We start from the raw sequence: 25,838 nt of genomic DNA on the forward strand, positions 1-25,838 counted from the left end.
TTTTTAACATTTTATGTAAGGCTGGGTAGTGGTGACAAACTTTTTCAACTTTTGCCTGGGAAAATCTTTATCTTTTAAATTCTGAGTGTTAACTTTGCTGGGTAGACTTTTCTGGGTTGTAGGTTTTTTACTTTTAGTACTTTGAATATATCATTTTATTTCCTTTTGGCTTGCAGGTTTTTGCTAAAAAATCAGCTGATAGTCTTATGAGTGTTCCCTTGTACATAACTGGTTGTGTTTCTCTTGTTGCTTTTAAGATTATTTATCTTAAAATTTTTACATTTAAATTATTATGTGTCTTGGTGTGGACAACTTTGGGTTCATCTTGTTTGGGGCTCTCTTTTATTCCTGGACCTGGATGTCTGTTTCCTTCCCCAGGTAGGGAAGTTTTCATCTATTATTTCTTCAACTAAATTCTCTGCCCCCTTTTCTCTCTTCTTCTGGAATCCCTATAATGTGAATGTTAGTACACTTGATGTTGTCCCAGAGGTCCCTTAACCTAGCCTTATTTTTTTAAAATTGTTTTTTCTTTTTGCACTTCAGTTTGGAAAATTTCCATTACCCTGTCTTCCAGATCACTGATCCATTCTTTTGCATCTTCTAATCTGCTGTTGATTCCTTTTAGTGTATTTTTCATGTCCACTGTTGTATTCTTCAGCTCTGATTGGTTCTTTTCAAATTTTCTGTCTCTTTGTTGAAGTTTTCATTGAGTTTATCCACTTTTCTCCCAAGTTCAGTGAGCATCTTTATTACTATTACTTTGAACTATTTATCAAGTAGATTCCTTAGCTCTATTTCATTTAGTTCTTTTTATGTGGGTTTGTCTTGTTCTTTCGTTTAGAACATATTCCTCTGTCTCCTCATTTTATTGGACCCTCTGTGTTTGTTTCTATGTATTAGATAGGTCAGCTATGTCTCCTAGTCTTGAAGGTAGTGGATTCATGTAGAAAGTGTCCTGTGGGACCCAGAAATGCAATCCCTCTTGGTCATCAGAACCAGGGGCTCCCCTGTGTGGGCTCCATGTGTCCTCTTATTATGACCGGGCTATAAGTGATGCAAGCACAATGGTGGGGATGGCTGGCTGAGAGGCATGCTGTAGCTACTGCAGATGTATTGGTGGGTGAGGTTGGCTCCCCCCTTCTTGGGGCAGGTGTCACTTTGGAGGTGTGTGGTCTTGACCAAGGCTGCCTGCTGGGTGCTACAGGGTGGGAGCTGCTTTGGAGGGGTCCCTCCTAAGGAAGGTGTTTTAGGTGGGGTTGGTCCATGTGGAACACTGAGGCACAGTGATTGATGCTCAAGAAATAGTGTCAGAACTGGTGCCCACCAGGGGCTGCTGGGTGGATCAGTTCTTAAGTGTCTGCCTTCGGTTCAGGTCATGATCCCAGGGTCCTGGGATCGAGCCCCACATCAGGCTCCCTGCTCTGCGGGAAGCCAGCTTCTCCCTCTCCCACTCCCCCTGCTTGTGTCCCTGCTCTCGCTATCTCTCTGTCAAATAAATAAAATATTAAAAACAAAAAAAAACCCCCCAAAAAAACCCAACTGGTGCCCACCAGCACTGGCCAGTTAGGCTAAAGAGAACAAGAAAAATGGCATCTTCCTGTGATTCTGTTCCTAAGAAAAGTTCCCACAGATCCCTGGCCCTCTGGCACATGTCCTAAAATTAGTCAATAAACCTCCTTCATGTATAGCTCAGGGATTTTCAAACTGCTGCCTCTGCTCGATCTTGGAGCAAGTGAGATTGTGTGTGTGTGCCCTTTAAGAGTGGAGTCTTAGTTTCCTATAGCCCTTGGCTTTTCCAGAATTAACCTCCACAGATTTTCAAAGCCAAATATCATGGGAGCTCATCTTCTTGGTACAGATCCCTGGGGCAGGGGGTGTTCAGTGTGGTGCTTGAACCCCTTAATTCTCAGGGAGGACCTCTACACCTGTGACCTCTCTCCTACTTGTGGTTTTCTGTGCCAGGGGTTTGATTCCTGACCAAACCACATCTCTGCCCCTCCTGCCCCTCCTACCCTTCTTGATGTTTTTGTTTGTTTGTTTTGTCCCCCCCCCCCCCTTTTATCTTTAGGTGTGGAAGAGCTGTTTTGTTAGCCTTCAGGTCATTCTCAGAGGGAGTTGCTTTATATGTAGTGGCCACCTTGGTGTGTACGTGGTAGAGGTGAGTTTAGGATCTTCCTACTCCACTATATTCCTCTTGCTATCTATTTCTGAGCCTTTCTGAGGTTCTTTGGCAGGTATTGCCTGGATTTATCTTAGTTTTTCACCCTGTAGGTCCTTTGCAGAGAGAGAGAGAAAAGCTGATATCTAATTTATTTACCTCTCCTTCATTTTCCATTTTCCTAAGTTTTGTTGACTCCCCTTGTGTATCTATTTCTTTCCCTTTCTTATTGTTCTTGAGGTTTTAGATCTTTCTCCTTGCTTAACTCCTATTCCAGTGGGATTTTAGAAGAGAATAGAGGAAAACATGTATATCAGTCTACCATGTTTAACTGGAAGTTGAGCTGATGGTTTCTTTTTATGTTTCAGAAGTTAACTTTGTTTGGTATTATAGGTTATTTGAGTTTGAGTTAACTTTGTCTGGTATTACAGGTTTTCATTAACTAGTCATTTGATTTCATCTTGGAAGACCCATAGCGATTTTTTTTTTTTTTTTTAGGTTTCAGAATGTCTTTAGAAGATTTTTTTTTTTCAAGAAGCTGATCTCTTCCCATGTTCAAAGCTTGCATGTGTGAGCAATGCATACATTCAGGAGAAAGGGTAGAAAGTTTAATTAATCTGGACTTACGAGCTTGGACCCAGGGGCCTTCCATCTATGCAAGAAATCTGACCTAGAATGTTGCTGAGCTGTATTAGTTATTAAAAAAGCCTACATACCTCTCAAAGTCATAGTTGTCAGGTCTCCTGTGCTTTGTGTTTATGTACTTACAGTCATTAGTATTATCTCTGGGTGTTTTCTCTGCTTTGCTGAGATTCCAGGTTAAACTGCTTCTTCTGTCCATGTCTTATATCTCTTTGGCCACTTAAAATACATACTTCTGTATTAGCATGGTGAATTCCTTGTACCATTTCAGTTCTTACTACTTCGTAGACCCTTAGAGCTATGAAAGATTTTAGTGATCATCTAGTGGCTTCAAACTTGTATTTTACAGATTAAAAAACACAATTACTTATTACTTTTTTACTTTTAAAAGATTTTATTTACTTTTATTTATTTAGAGAGCAAACACAAGCAGGGGGAGGGGAGGAAGGAGACAGGGAGAGAATTTCAAGCAGATTCCGGGGCTTGATCCTATTACCCTGAGATCATGACCTGAGCTGAAATCAAGAGTTGGATGCTTAACTGACTGAGTCACCCAGGCGCCCCCAACATGATTTTTTTAAAAACAAGATCTTAGGGAAAAGACTGGCATATGAAACAGGTAGGATGAGAAGTGTTCTGGGTAATGTAGGGAAGGGAATTTGACCATCTCCACCCCAGGGAGATAGTTTAAACACCACTAATCCTATTTAACTCTCATTTTAAACATAAGGGGCTGAGTTCCTGAGTGGGAAAGAATTTGCACAAGGTCATGCAGTGGATTTTGTCCAGGATTTGAGTCAAGGCCTCCTTACACTGTATCAGTTGCTCTAGACCCACAAATAATGACACTTGAAGGTTGATTGTGGAAACTCTGAAGTTAGTGGTCAAACAGTGGTTGCCTCCTCTTAGCTGGACCACCCCCTTTGTTGGACGCCTCACAATCCCCCCTCCCACTCCATCTATAGTCTTATATGAAAAATTATAATAATTCTTCCTGAAATGGTCTCCTTCCTGCCCCAGTATTTGTGTCCTGCTGGGTGTTAATTTTAGTTTGTGAGACCTAGTTTAGTCTCAGAGACCTAGTGATGACCGCTATCATGCCGGGCTCCTTTGCTGTTCAATAGATGCTAATAAACCATAATCTGCCATCCTAACAATCACTGCTGCCTGAACCAAAATGCAAGGGCAAAGATTACTTTGGTCTGAATTGGATTTGAAAAGGCTGAAAGAACAGGCTTTGAGTGTGCAGTGGAAATGCCAGTTGAATATTAATTATAGCGGCACTGCTGGTCTGTGGAAGGTACAACGGTTCAGTAATGAGTGCTAGAGAGGGATGATCGAAGCAGACAAGATGCTTCTGCATGTGGAATCCGGGAGTATGGCTTCAAACAGAGTCCAGGAAGCCTCGGGTGGTTTTCTGCAGCTTTCCTGGTGTTCAGAGAGGTCTTTCTGGCCTTGTAATTTGCTCTTTTTATTTACTTCTCAGAATCACCAGGATGACTTGGCCAGGAGCTATCTTAGGGGCAGGTTTTAATTAGTGGCTTGGGGATTCAGAAAGTGGCAGTGAGGTAGATGGGGGTTCCATAACCTCTCTGCCCCACTGATTATTTCCCACATTTTAGGAATGAAATACTGTTTACAGTGATCCAGACACATAATTACAACTAGTCTCTTTACTTGGTGGGTATCTACACACAGAGACATAGAGCATTAATAGTATGGGGTGGGTGTGGATGGGGATAGTGGTTTGCTTATTGATGTACCAAGCCATAGGCAAGTAATAATTTCCATATATCTCAACCCCTGGCAAACTTTTAAATTATGTATATTGAATAATTTCCTACAGATCTAACTGCCTGATAGATTGTGTGACTAATTGTTTCTTTCCACTTAAAATGGGAGCCTCCTTGTAGGCTGTATGTTTTGGTGCAATTATGTTGCCCAGACCAAGGCTGAGGCCATTTTAGCCCCCTGAGGAGTGTGCTAATTGTCCTGAAGTATGTTGCCTGGTGTGTGCCTCATTGCTGTAGTGGTTTTAATGGAACTTCTAATTAAAAATAAGAAGAGAGGCAGGGCTGGGTGCATCCCTCCCACATCAGGGGTTCAGGCAGAGCCCCTTTGAGCATGGCAATGTAAGCCTTCCCATGGTGGGAGCCAGCTGGGGCAGAAATTAATGTGCTTCTGGTATGGTTTGTCTACTAGGCTTAACACAGGCTGTTGGAGCTGTAATTAGAGCTATGCCAATGTCATCATGTCTTCCAGGGTGCCACTCCTCCCAGGCTCTATGTCGGTGTTTGGAGGGTATGCCCATGGAAAAACTGGAAGGAAAGGAGGCTGGAAAGCTTAAGTGGCTAGAGGTACAAACTGAGACCCTGAGGGAGTCTAGGAGACAGAACTGATGTGCTGTTTACCAAAGACCAGGCTGCCCTTGTTGTTAATTATAGTAGGCTGAGAATCTGGTCTGGGTTTGGAATATCTTTTCTGCCTCTTATTAATAGTGCAATTTTTGGGGGATGCCTGGGTTGTTCAGTTGGTTAAGCATCTGATTCTTGATCTCAGCTCAGGTCTTGATCTTGGGGTCATGAGTTCAGGCCCCATGTTGGGCTCCACACTGGGTATAGAGCCTACTTAAGAAATAGTGCGTTTTGTATAAGCTACCTAATTTTTCTGAGTCTCAGTTTGCTTACTTATAAATGGGGATAAAAATACCAATTGAAATTTTGATGGTATTTTGGTGTCATCATAGACATAGAACACAAGAATGTCTGCATCCCACATGGACAATCACTTTATCTCCCCTTGGTGGACCTCCACTTTCCCATTGCTCTACTTTCTTCTCCCCAGAGTAGTGCTACCAGAAACATTAGTAGAATGGAAACAAACATTATTTATAACTAAGCCCAATGGCCCAAAGTAGAAGAGGGGGGGAAAGGGAGCAAAAGAGAGGTTGGTCTTCCCTGTAAGGGAACACTTAGCTTAGTTGTGCTGTTTGACCTCATGGAAGGAGGAAATGGAAGAGACACAGGAGAATCCAGAATGTGTCTGAAGCTGTTTTAAGATTAGGCCCCCAAGAACCACCGATTTTTTTGGGGGGTGGGGGGACACTGACCATTGGATCATCCTCTGGTCTTTGCCTTTGGGGAAGAGAAGAAGTGGGAGGCTGAGGCAGAGACCTCCTGGTATGGGGAAAGGCAAAGGAAATGTCTGTCCCTACCTCTGCCTCCTGCATTTGTAGTCAGGAGTAGATGAAAGAACATTCTTATGAGCCAGTCCACTATTGTCGTTGGCCAAGGCTTGGTTCTAGCCCTAGGATGAATCATTTAGGACTTGTCACTTCAGGCTCTGTCATTCTAGGAAGGATGATTGAAAAAAAAAAAGAAGAAAAGACCTGAGTAACTAGAAGTGTCTGTATTGAGTTCCGTAAGATACGTGAAGAGAGCTTTGGGAGTTCAGGGACTAGGGATAGCTTTATGGAAGAAGTGGTCTTTAGAAGTCTGAATTTGAGATTCAGGCTTTGAGCAGGCATTTTAGGTAGAGGAGATGGCTCAACCAAAGGCACAGAGGTTGGAAAGTATACAATGTGTTTATAATGGTAAGCAATTAGGTTCCCTTGAACATGGGCTCTGAGCCTGGCAAGATAGGTCGGGGTCAAGTGATGGGGGTCCAGTGTATACCCAACTCAGGAGTTGGGGCATAAGTAGAACACACAGCTTTTTCTTATTTCCTCCGGGAGTTATCTTAATAACCTTCAGATTTTTTCCTTACCACCTGCTTACTCTTCCTACTCTCCATCCCCAAGCTGTTTTTGTGATTTGCTAATGCTTAGCCAGTCACCAGGTCTTCAATTAACTTGCTAGTGGCTCTAATTATCCTTTACAAGAGCTGATTATTCTGGTTTCTAGCTCATCTACTTGAAAAGCTTCAAGGGCATTTAAGAGTAAACTGAGTATGTGTTCTTACAGGTGAGAATCATGAATTCAGAACAATCTGGGGGGCCTTAGAAGTCTCCAGGCTAATCCCTTAATTTTACAGATGGAAAGGATAAGGGAAGAAAAGTCTCACAATAAGAAATTTGTACATTTGGGAGCCCAGATCTCCCAACCCTAAATTCAGTCAGGGCTCTTTTCACTATACTGTAGAAGAAGTGTAGCATAGTGGTTAATATTTTGGGCCCTAAAGTTGGGCATCTTGGAGTTGAATCTCTGCTTTCAGCCACATATGTCTGTTGACCTGGGAAAGTTATCAGACATCGGTTGGTTTCCTTGTTCCATTTTATAGAGGAGCAAAATGGAAAAACATATTAGCATTTACAGGGAACAAAAAAATGAGGTATATTCCGTTTGTCCTATTGTTGCAAGAGCCACCTGATGTGTAGGCCATCACTTCCAGGTGGTGAAGCAAGGGCTTTCTAAAGAGTCTTCTGACAAAAGGTGTCTATGCCCCCTTGCCTCTGCCACCATTCTGGTCTGCCACTCTGTCCAAACTCCCATGCCTGCTTATTCTTTGCAATGAAGTACCCCAAAATGCTGTAAAATATATGAGTTACCAAGGTCTTACATTTGGTCATGATATTCATTAAGACCATGGCCTGAAAGACATCCTATGATTATCCTGAGCCAATTGATTAATGGAGCCAGGAGAGTGATATGAGGTCCTACCGAGGGAGGCACCAATGGGACCATTTGGTAAAAGGGTACCCTGTAAGTTTCATTTTCAACCTGGAACAGACCTTTTAAATTACTATCCTCCAGCCACCTGGGATGAGATCATGGGGTAGCTGAGGGTAGCAGAGGTGATTCTCAGTCTCTGGCAAGTTCACATCCCCTCTCTGGGTCTTCTATTCCTTCTCTGGTTCCTTGATCTTTAAGAAGAGGAGTGCCTGACTAGAAGCATAGCAAATGTTAAGCTGCCCTGCAGTCTTGTACCCCCCTCCTGAAGGACCACTTTCACTGCCCAACATACCAGTCTGTTATAAATGGGGAAAGCAGGGTTGCCTGGGTCACTTAATCATTAAGCATCTGCCTTTGGCTTAGGTCATGGTCCCGGGGTCCTGGGATTGAGCCCCGCATCAGACTTCCTGCTCAGCGGGAAGCCTGCTTCTTTCCCTCTCCCCCTGCTTGTGTCCCCTCTCTTGCTGTCTCTCTCTCTCTCTGTGTCAAATAAATAAATAAATATCTTAAAAAAATAAATGGAGAAAGCAAATGGATGCTTCTTTTCAAAAGTTCTTTTTGTAAAAGGGACAAAAGCTTATAAATCTTATAAATCTTATTTTGAAGGCAGGATTGGAGGCTCAGAAGCAGCAGTTGGTGAGGTTTCAGAATTCACTTCTGCCCCTGAAGATGGGAGAAGAGAATTCTGAGAGGTGACTTACTGGTATAACCCCACCCTTCAATCCTAGGCTGCCCTTTGGCAAACAGGGTGATATGAGGAGTTCTGGAAGGATTCTATGGTCAAATCTACCCTGACTCAACTGCCATGTGGCCTGATATTTTGAAATTTTACTCCTTTAGGAGTTTTATTTATTTATTTATTTATTTATTTATTTATTTTTATTATGTTATGTTAATCACCATACATTACATCATTAGTTCTTGATGTAGTGTTCCATGATTCATTGTTTGTGTATAACACCCAGTGCTCCATTCAATACATGCCCTCTTTAATACTCATCACCAGGCTAACCCATCCCCTCACCCCCCTCCCCTCTAGAACCCTCAGTTTGTTTCTCAGAGCCCATAGTCTCTCATGGTTCATCTCCCCCTCCGATTCCGCCCCCCTTCATTATTCTGAGTTTTAAATGTCTAAGCAGCCCTGGAAAGGAATGCCAGTCAATCTCTGGCTGATGAGATGGTTGAAGAGCCCTCACTGAGTGTTTAGGAAACCCCAATTCCAGTCTCAGCTCTAATTCTAAATTACCCAGTAACCCTGGGCTCATCCACTTACCTGTTATCTGAATTTTGTCATCTGCATCTGCAGGGATATCTTTCACCTCATCTTGTGGGATATAGGTTAGCTGGGGTAGGAAAAGCTCATGACACTGAGGGGAAAAATATTTTTCCTAAAAGTTAAGTGTCTGGTCAGCCAGCATCCCTTTGCTGACCTGGCACTGCAGACAGGAGCTAAGGATACTGTTGCCTCCCAGGTGGTATTGGTTCCTGAGGTGCCTGGGCTTGTCTTTCCCCAGGCCTGACTTGTGAAGGGCTGGCCTCTCTTGTAGACAGACTGAGAGTCAGGGCACAGATGGTGGCAGTTTAAATATTGACAGAGGAGGGGCTTAGGGGCAGTGATATGCATGGAAGGAAGGTACTAGAGATTCAACTTGGTGCTTTATTTAAAGAGTAAGTGGCTGGGGAGATGGAAGTGTTGATGGAGATGATAGGAGACTAAAACTCCTCCTTAGATACCTCAGCACCTGGAGTGAGTCTACAGCCTGTGTGAGGGAGAGAGATGTCCTAGCTCTGGCTTCCCCTTGACAGCTGGAGATGGTGGCTGCCCTGCCCTGCTTTACGTCTTTGCAGCTCCTTACTGCCTACTGATCTGAGAAAGGCAACCAGGGGCCTCGCAAAGGCTCGGGGGGTTCATTATCTTCCCAAATAATGTTGCTGTCCTCCTGCCTGCTATACTCCGAGACCAGCCCCCATCGATGAGTTTCTTCAACATCCAGAGTCACAACATTGTTGAGCACTGCCATGTATTGAGCACTTGGAACACAGCAGGGAACAAGATTGCAGGGTTCCTTCCTCATGGGATTTGCCACCATGTGCATGCATGATAGAGAATCAGACAGCTGCACAAATAGTAAACTGAAGGTTTTGGTTGCACAGGGGCATTCCTGCACTGTAACATCCCCCAAATAGCTCTTAGAACCACAGAATATTAGAACCAATCCAGTTCCTACATTGAGTGTTTGAGGAAGCCAAGAGAACCTCAGTTTGAGGTTGAAACCTGGTGAAGGGATTTGTCCAGAGTCACAATGGACACCACTGGCGGAGCAGACTGGAAATCTGGGCTCCTGGCTTCTGGCTCAGTTCCCCTTCCATTCTTGTTTTCCCTGCTCTAGCTGTAGAAAGTCCTCAGAAGCAGCAGCTCCCCCACTGCTGCTAGGTGGCACCAGAACACCTTTGAAGAAAAAGGCTCCGGGTCTCAGCTCCTGTCTGACATTGCCCAGATCCTCACTGTGGGAGTCCTGAAGTTTGGATGGGCAGGACTCCTTTTATAATGCTCTCAAAAGTCCTGCTTGCTCCAGTTCACAATCCCCACCTTCTTTGTCAGTGAAATCTTGCCTGGGTTGGAGGTGCAGGGAAGGGCTGTCTCTTCTGTGATTGTCTGGGAGAATTTGCTCCTATGTGATTGATTTCTTGGGGGCTCTCAGGGCAGAATAGAAAGTTCTGGCCAGGTGATCAGCTCAACAGGAAGATATTTTAGGGTAGTGCAGGCATGGGTTCCAGTTCATCTTAGCTGTTAGTATTTTCTTTACTTAAGATTTTGTCTGGCTGTGCAACCCAGCTGAACACAGTGTGGTCTCTCCCTGGGTCACATTGCCAGTCTGTGACAGAGCTGGGGTGGAATTCCAGCTCAGTAAGTACTGAACTACTTTGCTTCTCAGGAGAATGTGAAGACAAGACCCTCTGTCATCTGGTTCCTACCTGCCCCTTCAGCCCCATCTTGCTGTTGTGTAGCTTTGTGGCTAAGAGTATAGGCTCTAGTTTCAGGCTCTTGAATGCTGCCTCCCCACTTGTTAATTGTGTGACTGTGCCATAATTATGTGACTTGTCTTTGCCTCAGTTTTTCCCTTTGTAATGGGATGTGATGGATTGCAAATGGCTTCAAATTTCTTTGTAGATCCTCCCATTAAAGGTGGAATGTATTTTCCCCACCCCCTTGAAACTGGGCTGGCCTTGTGATTTGCTTTGATAGAATGTAGTGGCATTGATGATCTGTGAGTTCTGTGCTTAGGTCTCAAGAGGCTTTGTAGATTCTGTTCTCACTCCCAGAACATTGCTGCCATATGACAATGTTGGTTGACGTTCTTGAAGATGGAAGATCCCAGCCATTTCACCTCAAATTGCACAGAGAATCATGAGTGCATAAGTAATTGTATTGGTCCACTAAATTTTGGGTGGTGGTGGTTCGGTATGTTGCAGAAGCTAACTGAAATAGCAGAGCATAATATTACCTACTTTGGAGGGTTGCTGTGAGGTTTACATGATGACGTGCCCTTAGTCTAGTGTCAAGTACACAGTGAGCTTGTATGGTTGTTACTATTAACGTTATCATGGGGGCACTTACTCTTTTTTATTTGGATTCTAGTCATCCTGACCTTTCTTTTCTTTTTTCTTCTTCTCCTTCTGTATACCAAACTCTTCCTTTTCAGGGCTTTCATAGTTAATTCTCTCCATCTGCAATAGCCCTTCCCTGCTGTATTATTATCATGGTTAAAGTCTCCTCTCCTCCATGGAAAGGCCTTTTCTGATCACCCTGGGAACAACTCCTCCCTTCTTTTCCATTCTTCTTTCTTCTCATAGAGTTCAACTGTGTCATATATCTATTTCCTTGATTATTGGCTGTCTTCCCTTCTAGGTTGTAAATCCCTTGAGGGCAGGAGATGGGCCTGTTTTCTCTCCTATTTTATCCTTGCTGCCTAACACAGTGCTGTGCAGTAGGCACCCACTTGATCTTTTCTGAATGAGTGAAAAGAGGCACTTGAATCAATCTGGGTTTGAGGCTGGTGTCAGGCTTCCAGCAAGAGGAGAGTAGCTAGGTTAGAGTTACAGACAGAGGAGACGGTGTGCTGCTGCTTCTAATTCCTATAGCCATTTTGGTTTGTGTCACGCTCTCATGTTGGATCAAACATGTTCCTGACACTCTATGTCTGACAAGGTATGAACTTCTTTAAAGACAGGAACTGAATTCCTCAAAGCCCATAGCATATTACCAGGCATCCAGTAGGGGCTTAACAGAAGTTTATTGGATAGATAAATGGATGGACAGACTACTGAATAAATGAATGAATGCAAAGAAGGATGGATGGATGAGAGGGTACTCAGAACTGCAGGCAATTATGGAAAACAATGTTTATTTTTTTCTAATAAAGGATAACTCATTTCCAGTCAATCAGTAAAAGGTCATAAATGTATAAAAATGTACTAAGTACAATGATTAGCATAATGTTATAGGAAAAGTTGTTAAAACCTTTTCCCTTAAGATGGCATGTTGGATGGTCACAGTTGGTTTGGTTTCAAAGGGCAGCAAGAGTAGGTGACAAGCTGTCTCAGGTGGCCCAGGACTGAGGGATTTCCTAGGATGTGCTAAAACTTGGAAAACCCCAGGCAAACTGGGATGGTTGGTCATGCAAGAAAGAGAACAACATCACAATGTTGGGTATGGTTTAGCATCTAGGTACAGTGGTCATTTTCACAAGTTTCCCATCACCTTGTTTCCCCTTAGCTCTGAAATAGAAATCCCTGTGTTACTACTGAGGGTGTTACAGCTCTCAAAGGGTTTGCACAACCCCTGTGTATTTTTGACTTGATCCTTATGCCAAGCCTGGAAGGTAGAGCAGTTTTAACCTAATTTGCAGGTATGGCATCTTGCTTCAAGGCTCCTGGCTCCTAGAGAGTACAGAAGCAAAGACTCAAACCCAGATCTCCTGAGGCCAGTGTTCTTCCCACTACTCTGTTCTTCTCTGGAACATCCTAACTCTCTCAGTATGGCTTGCAGGAGTGGGCAGAAATCAAATGGGGAACGTGAGGACCCCATGATCCAAGTTTTGGCTCAAACCACTCATTTGGAACAATTCCTATCATTACTGCTCTGCCTGCTGTGTTCACCTGCTCCTTCTCTAGCAATCAGCATGTAGAATTATCCTGTTGGCCATTATTGGCATCATTATGTGGCATAGACAGTAAAAGAGATCCAGTGTATTGCTTCCAGGGACACAATGCTTCAAATGGTCCCTCCAGTTCAGGTTTGTCAGCAGGATGGTCAGAGGATGAGCTCAGTCTGTCATTTGCCAATTTAATTGTTGAGATCTTTTTGTGCATCTTTGCTGAGAAGTTACTCAAGTCAACATTGTGGGGTGGCTATGACTCAGGCTCAAAGACTTGTCACACATGTTGCATCCATCCTTAATATACAGGGATTTTGCTTAATATATAGGTACTACCTTAAGGAGGAGAGGGTTCAGTAGCCTTCTCTGACTTATCTTAAAGACTAGAGATACACCATCCTTGTCCATAATAGACCTGAATTCTCTTGATAGCTTCTTGGAATTCTATCATCCATTCTTTCATTTCAACACTGTTTTGAGCACTTTTACATTTTGGCATTTGTAACCTCTAGGGATAAGAAGTTTGCATAATCCTTTAACCTCTGAAATGAGACTTCCTCTGACTCTCCCTAATGTAACTGAAGCATGGGCCAGTGTCTTCCAGCTGGTAATAATCTGGGATAAGCTTAATGATAGGGTTTAATATTGGCCCTATCCTTTGAGGTGTCCTTGTTTGGGCTGAGAGTTGCTCTATCATACAGGTTTATTCTGGGTGCAGATGTATTAAGGTCTATAAGTCTTAGAGCTGGATAAGGATGAGTACTTCTATTTAAAAATAAATAGTCTTAAAAAAAGAGTACTGCTCCTATCCTCTTGGTATAGACTGTGGACATATGGCCCATTAGCTAAAGCTTGGGATTTCTAGTGCACCCATTTGCTTTAGCATGCTTACGTTGTTGTTGACTCTTACACTAGCTATGGATCTACAATTTTCAAAAGTGTCTGTGACACTGAGTTCAAATCTAATCTTTAGATATGGTTCTCTTTGGCTTAGAGACAGGAAGCAACCAATTCTCTATGAATGAAAATGTTAAACCTGACATAATTACCACTGCAATACACTCAAGAAGAAGTACCTGTGTATATGGGTCTCTTCTGAAACTTTAACTCTTGGCACAATAAGATGAGGTGATGGCTTGACAAGCCCAGAAACTTCCATATCCTGAGAGATTGCCTGGGTAGATATATCTCTTGGAATCTTGGAAAATTATGGCCCAGTTGTGTTAGCCATTTGTTCTACTTACTTGGAAGGTCACAAGAATGTCTCTGGGCTAAAGAATTTTAAAACTCAATGCATTAGAAACATAGCTTCCTTATAAAATTTTTGTTTGCATTATATGCTGCCTGGCAGCAGGAGAAAGGTAGAGGTTGACTGGTTTCCAGTCCTTTGTCAAAGCCCTTGGGGCCAGCATTTTCTCCAAGGAAGTCAAGCCTGGTTAGGAGCAAATAAATCTGGCACGTCCTTCCCTCCATGAAGAGGAAGAGTCAGGGGTTAATTAGGCCATTGATTGGGTGGCTTCCTCTGAGTTTGTAGAGATTTCTGCAGGCCATTCATATGGTCAGCGAACTCTGGGATCGGCGATGACTGCCCCTGCTTGAGGGCCTGTACTCATCAATCTGTCCATTTGAGTAGGCTCCCGAAGCCATTGTCCTACTAGGCCCCAGAAGCGGGTATTCCCTGGATGAGAGTTTAGCTGAGGAGTCCCCTGGGCATGGGTGATCCTTCAGATGGTCTCTGCTGCATTTCTCTCCATGCAGCATCCAGTCCTCCTTGTACTTCCGCTTGGGAGGGCTAGAGCTCTTTGGGGTGCTGGCTCTGAAGTCTCGTTCTGGGACAGGTGGCACTGGATGGTGGGTGTTCTGAGCCTTTCCAGGAATAGGGACAGGCCTCTGTCTACTTCTCCAACTCTGCATTTCTAGGTCTCTTTTGTCTGTGGGGAGTTTGTCGATTTTCTGAGCTTTTAAGATCAGAGACTTCCCGTAAGTCCCTTGCAGAGATAGGAAAAAGTACCTGGTAGGAAATAACAGAATAAAAGTACTTGTTTTTTGTGGACTTCTTGAATTTCAGCATTGGAAAGGGCCTTAGAATCGAATTCCCCACACAGGGCAAGATCCTCTTTGTTATGTCCCTGACTGTTGGCTATCAAATCTAGGCCTGGGCACCTCTGGTAATGGGGAGTTCAACAATAACAGAACATAACAGCTAACATTTATTATGTATCCAAGCTATCCTAAATGCTTCAGACATTAACTCATTTCATTCTTCCAACAATCTTGGGCAGTCTGTACTTTTGTTTCCCCCTGTGTGCAGATGATGAAACTGAGGCACCAAGGGATTAAGTGATTTGTCCAGAGTCTCACAGTAATGGAGCTGTGATCAGAACCAAGCACTCTGGATCCCAAGGCTTTTACCCACTATGTACATGTGGTCCATTTCTATTTCTGGACTATTCTAATTCAGGCAAATGTACTTGATTTGTAATGTCAACCCTTTGTGGAACTTATTAATTTTTTATTAATTACTAATTAATTAGTAGTTTCTAAATACAAACTTTTCCCCTGAATCTATGGGCTGGCTTGACAGCATCACTGTATTATCACTATAAGTGACAAGAAGGGTTTCCCAGGGTCTCCAGAGAAGTTAATTGACCTCCCTGATGATCGACTCAAGTGTTCCTTTGTCCCTGCCAAGTTGAATGTGGACTCTGGGAGTCTCTTTGTTTAGAATCTTTTCTCTATTCCAAGTTTAGGGAAGGAAAGAGTGAGGAAGTGAATAAAACTATGTGGTGTATGGAGAAAGAATCACACCATTACACCATCTTGTGATACTGGACAACTCACGTTCCCCCTTTTGGTGTTGATTTCTTAACCTAAAATGTACTTAAATCAGTCAGGAGAACACTCATGGTTTTTTTCAAAAATAATCCTTTAAAAAGTTTTATTTCTAAAGCCTTATAGAAAGGCTCCATCCTTCCACTATTGTCTAAAAGCTTTAGGGTGACCTCAGGGGCAAGGGGTTTCTGAAGACAACAGTAGGTCCCATGGAATCAGATAAATTTTCCCCAATTCTTTCTCATCTCACCCAGTGAGGCAGTACAGGTGGCCATGTATATGTTTCAGGAAAGATTCAATTTCTTGGAAATTTGAATTTTCTCAGTTTAAGCCTTTTCCCCAAGCTATCACTTTCCTTTCTCCATCAATTTATTTAACAAATACCTGTAAAGTCCCTACAATAGGCCAGGCCCAAAGGGATTAAACTGTGAGCAAGACAAGGTTCTTGCTTTCATGTAGCACATAAATAGACTTATAAATGGAGAGAGCAATGAAAAGTGTCAAACACCTGATCTGGTGTGAGAGACCTTCCTTGAGAAGGAAACATTTAAGCTGAGGACTGAGAGATGCATAGGAGGTAATCAGGCAAAGAGGGGATGAGAACAAAATCCTGGGCACAATGGCTGCAGTATGGAAAGTGAGGACAAGAGTGGGGAAATATGAGACAGAAGGGGTTGGTAGGGCCAGAGCAGGCAGGGACTGTGGCCAGATCTTGGTTTTTGTGCTTTACTGTGATGGCCTTGGGAAGCCCTTTTGGGGGGGGGGGGTGGCGAGACATAAACAGATGATGACAAGATTACACTTTGACACAATGATAATGGGTTAGAGCAAACCCATTGGGAGACTGCTAGAGTAATTTGGCGTAAAAAGATTAGAAATAGAAATAAGAGATGGATTTGAGAAATACATAGGGGATAAACCCATCTGTTTTCATGACAAGTCAGATGTGGGGTGGTAGGTGGTATTAAGGATCCTAGGGGTCTGTCCTGGTCCTAAGTGGGTAACATTTGATGGAGAGAACTCTGAAAGAGACTTAAGTTTCTTTGATGGTGGTGCTGATAGAGGGTGGATCATGAATTAAATTACAGATGTCTCTGTTTCTTCAGACTAAACGTGCCTAGTGGCAGTGATGATAGGTAGTTAGAAAGATGTATCTGGAATTCAGAAGAGAGACTGGCCTGGGAATTTATATTGGAGATTCGTCTGTGAAAAATGATATTTAACTTCACAATAGTGGTTGCTATGTCTATGGAGAGAATATAAAGTTAGAAGACAGAAGAACCTAAGACCAAGGGTAGACATCCACTATGTCAAGAACATGAACCAGCAAAGGAAACAAAGAAGTAGGAGAAAGACCAACAGAGTGTTGTGTTACCGAAGCCAAGGAAAGAGTGTTCAAGGACAGTTATCCTCCCTTATAGCTAATTAAGAGGCTGCTTTGTGTTGTAAACTTAGTGCACTAGTTTCTTTTGTTTTATCTGTAAAATAATTTACATGTTCCTAGTTTAAGAAAATCTGTACAATTCTCTTATACTGCTTGAATTAATTAGACCAAGATAAGTGAGGTCACAGCTAGTGGGTTAATTATCACAAGCTTGGTGAGTGAAATCAATCTCCATTATGATAAATATAGCTTACAACTTTAAGTGAATGAGTAGTTTTCTGTGGCAAGCATTCTATCATGTAGATTTCTATATGAAACATTTATTGTTCCAAGGTTATAAGTCTACAGTCCTTGGAACTATTAAAATAATATTTTCTCTATCAGAGGAAATGTCTGCTTTTCTTAGTAAACAACATTAAGCAGAAATCCAACTTTATGATGATAAAGAATAAGCAGAGATTTAACTTATGTGCTATGGTAATTAGCAAGCAAATATTTGTTAACTTTTTCCTAACTTGTCCCTTATCTGTTATAACAAGCGGTAATGTTGAAGGCTTGTCTTTTCAAGCAGGTGTCAGCAGTCTTCATACTTTTCAAATATCCTCATCAAACTGGTTGGTTTTGGCTCTAAGAGGTGTTTTCCAGCCAAGGGTAAGACAAAGAATATAGGCTGATAATTTTCTTTCCATACCCTAAATATGATACAGAACAGGGGAGCTCAGTCCTTGGCTTGTGGTGATCATAACTGTGTTTAACCCAAAAGTGTGAACAAAAATACTTAACCCACAGTTTGATGCCCTTTTCCAATGAGAGCACAGTCTTCATGGTCTCTCCCAAGGGATTGGGCAGAAGAAGGGGTGGGGTGGGCAATATGTCCTCTGAGGCTTGTACTTGTTCTTAATTGATTCCTGTTCTTCACTCAAGGCCCTCTTTCAATACTAGTCACTTTCCCCTGTCTTATGGTCAAAGTTATATCTGAATTGTCTATTGGATTGCAGGTTTCTTGAGAACAAGGGTCCTGTTTTATTCCCCTTTCTGTTCTTCTAACGTCTATTGCTCATTTATCTCAGAATGCAGCCTATGTGACAGGAACTGTGCTGTTTTGGTTATATAAAGATAAGGAGGATACCTTCTGTCCAGGAGTTAATGGTCAGAGATAGATGATTTATAACAAATGGCTAAAGGCAGTGACAAAGACAAACCCAGGTGATGGGAACACGTAAGAGAGGGGGACATATTTCCACTTGAGGAAGGTAGGTGAAATCATGGAAGGGTTGAATTGGTCATGCCTGAAATGTCAAAGGATGAGGAGGTTTGGTAATAGAAAGTGTATTCCAAATAGGAGGAACAGCATGAATAAGGGCAGGAAGGTGAGAAGGCATGGGCTTTCAGAGAAGTACAAGAAGCTTGGTAGTGTGGAGCCGGAAGTTTGAAGTAGGGAGTTGAGGGAGGGATGAGGCTGTAGAGCCCAGCAGGGGCCAAGCAGGGAGGCCATGCACATAGAGCATACTTAGAATACAACTGATATCTGTGTTTGCCATCTAGGTATCTTCAGCCTCCAACCTTGCATCAGAGGTCAAGGTTCTGAGCTGGCTTAGGACAAGGAAATGGAGACCAATCTAGGTTAAGCAAGCTCCCACATTTATTAAAGGAAGTATGACTGGCTATGGCTCTCTAATTTTGGATTAGAAAAAGTTCTATGCAATGTTGAGATAGTCTGTTTACCACAGCTTATGATGATAAGGCGGCTGAATTTCAATGTTCAGAGTGGTGGGATCTTAAGGATGGAGAGGGGCTAAGTCCTGCCCACAGGTACATGCTCAAGTTCACTGACACTTCTAACTAGAGTGTGGGCTGCAGAATAGAACACAGGCCACTGAATTGGGAGAATCCAGCTCCCACTGTGATTTGTGGTGGACTTGTGGACACATGGTCCTTCTTGCGACTTAGCTGTCCCATGAGCAAGTGGTACCAGAACTATAGCTCTGCCTAAATTCTAGGTGATGGCAAAAGCAAAACAAAGTGCTAGATAGTGTGTGGCAAGAGCTTCAAGGAAATGCAAGGCATTATTGTTGCTATTCTTCTGGAAAAGTCAAATGCAGAAGGTTTAGGATAGAAATGTTAGAAATAGTCCTTGGGCAGGAATGATTTATTTGGCTAATACACATTTTTTTGTGTGTAATAAATTTGAATAATATTAAAAAGTTGGCTATTTCATGCAAAATTTGAATTTCTGTAAGAAATCTGAAGGTCTGCAATGCTAAGACTTGATCTTTTCTGGTGGCAATGATGGGGTGAAGCTGAGAAGGTCTTTCTCCCCATGTCTGTACTACACCTGGTTTGCTGCGGTTGTGTGCCTGGGCCTGTAGTTATTAGAGTTCGGAGACTCCTGGGCTAATAAAGGACCACAGACCCCTTCAAAATGATCCCTTACACACAACACAATTTGTAAAGCAGGAGGGCAGGAATTATCATTTTACAGATGTCACAACTTAGGCCATGCCAGTTGGTGACTTTGCTACTCTGTGGCTGACCTGGGATGACAGTCCATGTTATTTGCCTTCTCATTCATTTTTCTCTTTGACCTAATACCCTGTCTTTGAAACAACAGCCTCAAGGTTCCCAGCAGGAATCAAACTCCTGACTCTTGGCTTATGAAAATAGCTTATTAAGGGGGCATTGGTGGTTCTAGGTAGAAAACAACCCCAGTGCTCAAACCTTGGGAGAAGAGCCATGACCGGTGTGAGGAAACAGACGAGGTAGAAAGTGGGGTCTGAGAGCTGGCCTTCCATCACCCAATAGGGATTGGTGGGACTGTTGCAGTTGACGCAGGTGGCATTGTAAACAAGGGATACCACAAAGTACATCAGGAAGCTGCCTACAAGAACAAGCCCGTGGATAATGGTCTGTGGAAGGAAACGAGAAGTAAACACTGTTGAAACTATAGCTTAGATCAGGGGGCAGTGCAATCGTGGCATTTGACTAACTTTGTTTTAAACATTTTTTTTGTGGGGCAGGTTAATGGAGCATTAGAAAGCAAACACCCATGCTGCTCTCATCCAGAATTTGAACATACATACCCAAAGAGCCCCTAGAGATTCTGTCTCACCGCCTATGTACTCTGTTTTTTAAATGTTAGATAAATAGAACCCTATTTGGTGTGAGGAATTCATTTTTTCCACATGTGGCTGCAGTTTATTCATGTTCAAAGCAGTACAGTGTTCTGTTGTTTGATCTTATTTTGTCCTGTTTTGTGTTCTTTTACCCACTCTTATCCTCTTTTAAACTTAGTATTTTGTACAATTTCATTTTTTCCCTTTACTGGTTTGAAAGTTATACACTCCATTTCTATTCTTTCAATGATTACTCAATAAATGATAATAAGCAATCTTAACTTACCACAGTCTAAAGTATGTAACTACTTTTCCCTACTCCTGAATCTAAAGGGCTTTAGAGCGCTTTAACTGTTTACTTCCCTGCTGACTTAAATCTTATTGCTACTGCATATTTTAATTCAATCATCTTTTAAAGCAGACATATCATTATTATAGTTGAATATCATCAATATTTGTTAAAATTCACTTGATGTTTACCATTTTCTGTACCTTCATTCCTTCTTGCATCTTGGACCTTCCATCTGAGATTTTTTTTTCCTTTTGCTTTAAGTACATTCTTTAGAATTGCCTTTAGTGGAAATCTGCTGGTGATCTATTCTGATGCTTTATTTCATTCTCATTCTTGAAAGACATTTTTGATGGATATAGAATTCTTGTTTGGCAGTTTTTTTAAGCCTATTTAAAATAGCAGTCCATTGTCTTTTGTTGTTGCTTTTGAGACATTTCTTACCTGTTGTTCCTTAGAAAGAAATGTTTATCTCTTAAAATCTGGCAATTTTTTTTTTCCTAAGTATGCTCTATGCCCAGCATGAAGCCCATTGCAGGGCTTGAACTCATGACCCTGAGATCAAGGTCTGAGCTGAGATCAGGAGTCGGATGCTCAACTGACTGAACCACCCAAGCACCCCAAAATCTGGCTACTTTTATGGTTTTTGTCTTTAGTATTCTGTAGTTTCTTTATGATAAGTATGTATTTCTTTTTATTTATCTTGGTTGGGTTTTGCTGATCTAGAATCTGTGGGTTGATGTCTTTCATCATTTCTGCAAAATTCTTAAGTCACTATCTTTTCAACTATTACCTCTGTCTCATTTTCTCTCTCCTTTACTTTTTTTTTTTTAAGATGTTATTTATTTGGCAGAGAGCTAGAGGAGAGCACCAGCAGGCAGAGCGGCAGGCAGAGGGAGAGAGAGAAGCAAGTTCCCTGCAGAACAGGGAGCCCGACGCAGGGCTTGATCCCAGGATCCTGGGATCATGACCTGAGCCGAAGGCAGATGCTTAATTGACTGAGCCACACTGGTGCCCCTCTCCTTTACTTCTTAGACTCTGATCAAAATGTATGTTAGACCTTTTTAGATACCACCCTATCTTCTATATATTTTATACCTTTTCCATAATTTTCATTATTTTTCTTCTGTTTTGTATTCTGTATAATTACTTTTGACCAATTCAATAATTCTCTCCTTCAGTTTTGTCTAATTTTTTTGTTAAGCCAGCTACTGTATTTTATTTTTAAAAGTTTTATTTGGTCTCTTTTCAAATTTGCTAGATTGCTTTATATAGTTTATCAATCCCTGCAGATATTTTAAAGCTTAAACATAGATGTTCTGTAATTTATATCTGATAATACCAACACCTGAAATATGTGTTTCTGATTTTTTTTTAAAAACCTCACTAATGGGTTTTTGTTTCTTTGAGAGTTGGTTATTTTTGAATATGTGAGGCCCATAGCCCCTTGAAAAGTTGGTAGGAACAATTTTGAGGCATAGGATGAGATACCTTTCTCTAGAGAAGGTGTGTTTATTTTGCAATGTCCTTGGCAACTGTCAGTCTTGGGTCACTTTAAACTGACCTCATACATCAAAATTTGGCTCACCAATGTGATACAAACCTGGGCTGCAAATAGGTATGAGGCCAGCCCATGGTCCGTTTCCTAGGACAGGTCCTTTATATTGATTCTCCCTGCTTTGCTCACAATGGAAATAATCCCTGCAGTACCTGCTGGGGAGGTTGAACAGGCAGGTCCATTTTGGGTGTAGTCTCACCCTGAGGTATAGCTTTGGGATCCTAATGTAATGTGGGCTCTTATTAGACTCCTGCCTTGGGTGTCTGGGTTTGATCTCTGAATATTTTGCTCAGTCAAGCTGCCCAGAAACAAAGTTCTTTTTGGGCAGGGTTGCAAACATCCTCAAGGAAACAGGTTTTGGCTCTTTCTCTAGAATCCCCCTTTCTCAGAGGTTTTTGTCTTTACTATTCTGTCAGCTCTTTTATGCTTTTGAAGAAGTTTTTTGTTTTTATTTTTAGTTTTCAGTGGGAGAGGTGATCTGAATAATCCAGCCCCGATCCTGAAGAAGAAAGCAGTTAGCTAATTTTTTTTAGTTGCTTTGGTGGAAGCTGTGAAAACTGACAGTTACTCAAATTCATGTTAGATTTCTACCCAGGAAATAGACTGTCTTGCTTCAAGTACTTTCAAAAGTGAAATATACTTTTTCATAATGATTTTAGTAACTGACTCTTTTTCCAAAAGCACCAGAAATTACAAGTAACTACTGGTTTAGCTGGTCTAGAAATGCATTGGGTGGGTTAATAATGCTGAATGATGGTGAAAGGAACAGGTCCCCTCTCTGAAAGCAGATGGATGCAGTGTTGTGAGAAAGGGCTGAGTGACCAATGAAGATACAGAATCTTTAATTCATCACCCACGTAAAATTATACTTTTCAGGGCCTTCTGAAAGGTTAAAAATCTAGTGGTTAAGAGGTTCATAGAGAGTAGAATTCCTCTTGGGAAATATCTTGGGTTAGTTTTTTTTTTTTTAATGGAATTAAATCATAAAATATTTCAAGCATACAGATAGTATACCTCATATACCCAACATCCAGCTTTATCAATTTTAACTGTCATATTTCCTCCAATTATTATTAAAAAGTTAACATATACAATTAAAGCACCCACGATTCTCTTGCAAATGTTTTCTCTTTAGTCTTGAACATAAATTCGGTGGTTCATCATTCTTATGCATATTTCATACATACGTGTTTATGAATGCTTCTTTAATCCTTTAACTTTTTTCACTAGACCTAATGCTTTGGAGTTCCATCTATGTTGATAGATCTGGCTTTGGTTATTTATTTTAACTGTTCTAGTATATGAATATGCCACAATTTATTTAGTTTCCTGTTGATGAACACTTAGCCTTTTTCCTTTATTTTTTTCCTGCTATTAAGAACAATACTATAACAAGCATTCTTGAACACGTCTCTGTATATAACACATGCAAGAATATTTCCAGGGTGCATCATACTTAAAAGTGGAATTGTGTCGGGGCGCCTGGGTGGCTCAGTGGGGCGCCTGGGTGGCTCAGTTGTTGGGCGTCTGCCTTCGGCTCCGGTCATGGTCCCGGGGTCCTGGGATCGAGCCCCACATCGGGCACCCTGCTCTGCGGGAAGCCTGCTTCTCCCTCTCCCACTCCCCCTGCTTGTGTTTCCTCTCTAGCTATCTCTCTCTCTGTCAAATAAATAAGTAAAATCTTTAAAAAAAAAAAAAAAGTGGAATTGTGTCATAGCAGATGAGTACTTAACTCCTCCAGCTATTTTCAAATTGCTCTCCAGAGTGGTGGCATCAGCTTATAGTTTGTGGTCTACTACCAGAATATGAAAGTTCCTTCGTTGGGCTTTATTATCTTTCACACACTGCTGAGTTAATTTGTCAATAATTTATTTAGAATTTTTATATCTCTGTTCATTTAGTCAGATTGCTCTATAATTTTCTTTCCTTGAACTGTCTATACCTATTTTGGTATCAGGATTATTTTAGCTAATTTCTTTAATGGTGACTGGTTTATTCAGGTTTGCTGAATGACCTTGGCTATGTTTTGGTAGATTTTATATTTAAAGAAATTATCAACTTGTTTTAAATTTTCAAAAAATACTTAAAAAATTGATATCCATAATTATCAGTCTTTTTCATATTTTTGTGGTCTTTTCTGGTGTCTTTTCTTGGATCGGTTTTGTCAGAGATTAGATTTTTTTTTTTTTAGTTAAAATTCCAGTTAACATACAGTACCATATTAGTTTCAGGTGTACGATATAGTGATGTAAGAAGTCCATACAATATCCAGTGCTCATCAGAACAAGTGCACCCCTTAATCCTTATCACCTATTTAACCCATCCCCCACCCACTTCCCCTCTGGTAACCATCAGTTTGTTCTCTATAGTTAAGAGTCTGTTTCTTGGTTTGCCTTTCTTTTTGCTTGTTTATTTCTTAAATTCCACATAAGAGTGGTATTTGTCTTTCTCTGACATATTCGCTTAGCATATACTCTCTAGATCCCATCCATGTTGCTGTAAATGGCATGATTTCATTCTTCTTTTTATGGCTGAGTAACAGAGATTAGTTGTTATTAGGGTCTTGAGGAACTCAGTTTTGGTTTTATTGATCCTTTCTATTGTTTCCTTGATTTTTCTCTTTAGATTTACATGATAATTTTTTAAGTTCCTTGAATCAAATTCTTGTTTTTTAACTTTTTGCTTTTTAATTAAAAGGATTAGCTTCATCCCACAAGTTTGCATATATGGTATTTTTATAGTCATTCAGCAGTAATTCCCATGATGATTTACTCTTGACCTCATGAGTTATTTAGAAGTACATTTTGAAACTTCCAACCATGTTAGGTTTGTTTGACTATCTTTTTATTGCTTGTTTTTAATTTAAATGCATTGTCAGAAAGGATGATCATGATTCTTTCAAATTCCTGTAAGAATTCAGAATTTGGTCTTTTTCTTTTAATTTTTGGTATATGGTCTGTGTGTTTTTGAAAAGATGCATGTTTACTAATACATTAGATCAAATGTGATAATTTATTCCAGGCTTCTATATCATTTCTATTTGATCTGTTTCTGATAGAGTTGTATATAAATCTCACACTACAATTGTGAATTTGTCTATTTGTCCTTATATTTACTGGACAAAAAAATCCAATCTGATAATTTTTGCTTTTAATAGGTGAATTAAATCCATTAACATTTATTATGAATACTGATAGATTTATTCTGAACATCTTATTTTGTGGAGTTTTTTGGCCATCATTTTTCTTTGCCCTTATTTATCTTTCCTACATCCTGCAGAATTGATAGTTTCCTATATTCCTCTTATTTCTTTCCATTCCTTTATTGTTAAACCTTAAGTTTTGAAGATATGTTTTCAAGTATTAAGAGACCTTAAGTTTTGAGACACACTAAATAAATATGGACTTTTATGGAAAAATTGACAGTTAAATGCATATTTCTATTCTCTTCCTATTAATGATGAAGGCTTTAGCATAAATTACCTATTGAACAGTCCTTTCTTACCATGATGTTTTTTCTTACAGTTTTGGCTTTTATGTTCTTTCAGAAGTATGTTTCTTTTTTTGCTGAGGGTCTGGGAGTAGCAAACCTTATAATGTCTGTTTATTTGAAAATGTCATTTATTTTGCCCTGGTTTTAAGTGATGTGTAACTGTTATTTCCCCTCAGGTCTTTGAAGATAATTACTCCATTGTCTTCTAGCTTCTATTGTTTTCTCAGTTTAACTGCTATTCCTTTTCAAGTAAGTTGTCCATAGCCTCTGGTAGACTTTAAGATTGTCTCTTGTACACTATATAGTTTCACTATGATATATCCAGGTGATTTGTTCACATTTATTTTGATTAATTTTCTTTCTCAATGATTATCTCTTCAGATACTGTTTCTCTACCATTTTTTTCCCTTCTTCTATGACCCCTATTATGTGGATGCTGGAGCCATTTATTCTAGCTATTATTCCTTTGAATTATTTTATCACATTTGTGTGCATTCCAGATGAGCTCCCAATAATATCTTCCAATTTGGTAGTTTACTAT

General features: G+C 40.9%; 1 protein-coding gene across 6 annotated transcripts in view; it reads right to left on the reverse strand.

Annotated features, from left to right (window-relative positions):
* ATP10B (ATPase phospholipid transporting 10B (putative)) overlaps window positions 1–25,838 on the reverse strand; it is a 322,916-nt gene that overhangs the window by 45,363 nt on the left and 251,715 nt on the right. For 3 of the 6 annotated variants that reach the window (XM_032403661.1, XM_032403659.1, XM_032403660.1), the window contains 2 exons: window positions 19,564–19,751; window positions 8,547–14,640 (listed from right to left, as the gene is read on the reverse strand). The exons of 2 other annotated variants lie outside the window; for them this stretch is intronic. In XM_032403661.1, coding sequence (XP_032259552.1) covers window positions 14,181–14,640; window positions 19,564–19,751 — 648 coding nt within the window. In that variant the 3' untranslated portion in view covers window positions 8,547–14,180. Of the gene's footprint in view, window positions 1–3,332; window positions 6,151–8,546; window positions 14,641–19,563; window positions 19,752–25,838 lie in introns of those variants that run through there. One more of the 6 variants, XM_032403664.1, reaches the window with a different exon arrangement.

The sequence above is a fragment of the Phoca vitulina genome, unplaced genomic scaffold (genome assembly GCF_004348235.1).
Source record: "Phoca vitulina isolate PV1807 unplaced genomic scaffold, GSC_HSeal_1.0 scaffold6, whole genome shotgun sequence".
NCBI classification, from domain to species: Eukaryota; Metazoa; Chordata; class Mammalia; order Carnivora; family Phocidae; genus Phoca; species Phoca vitulina.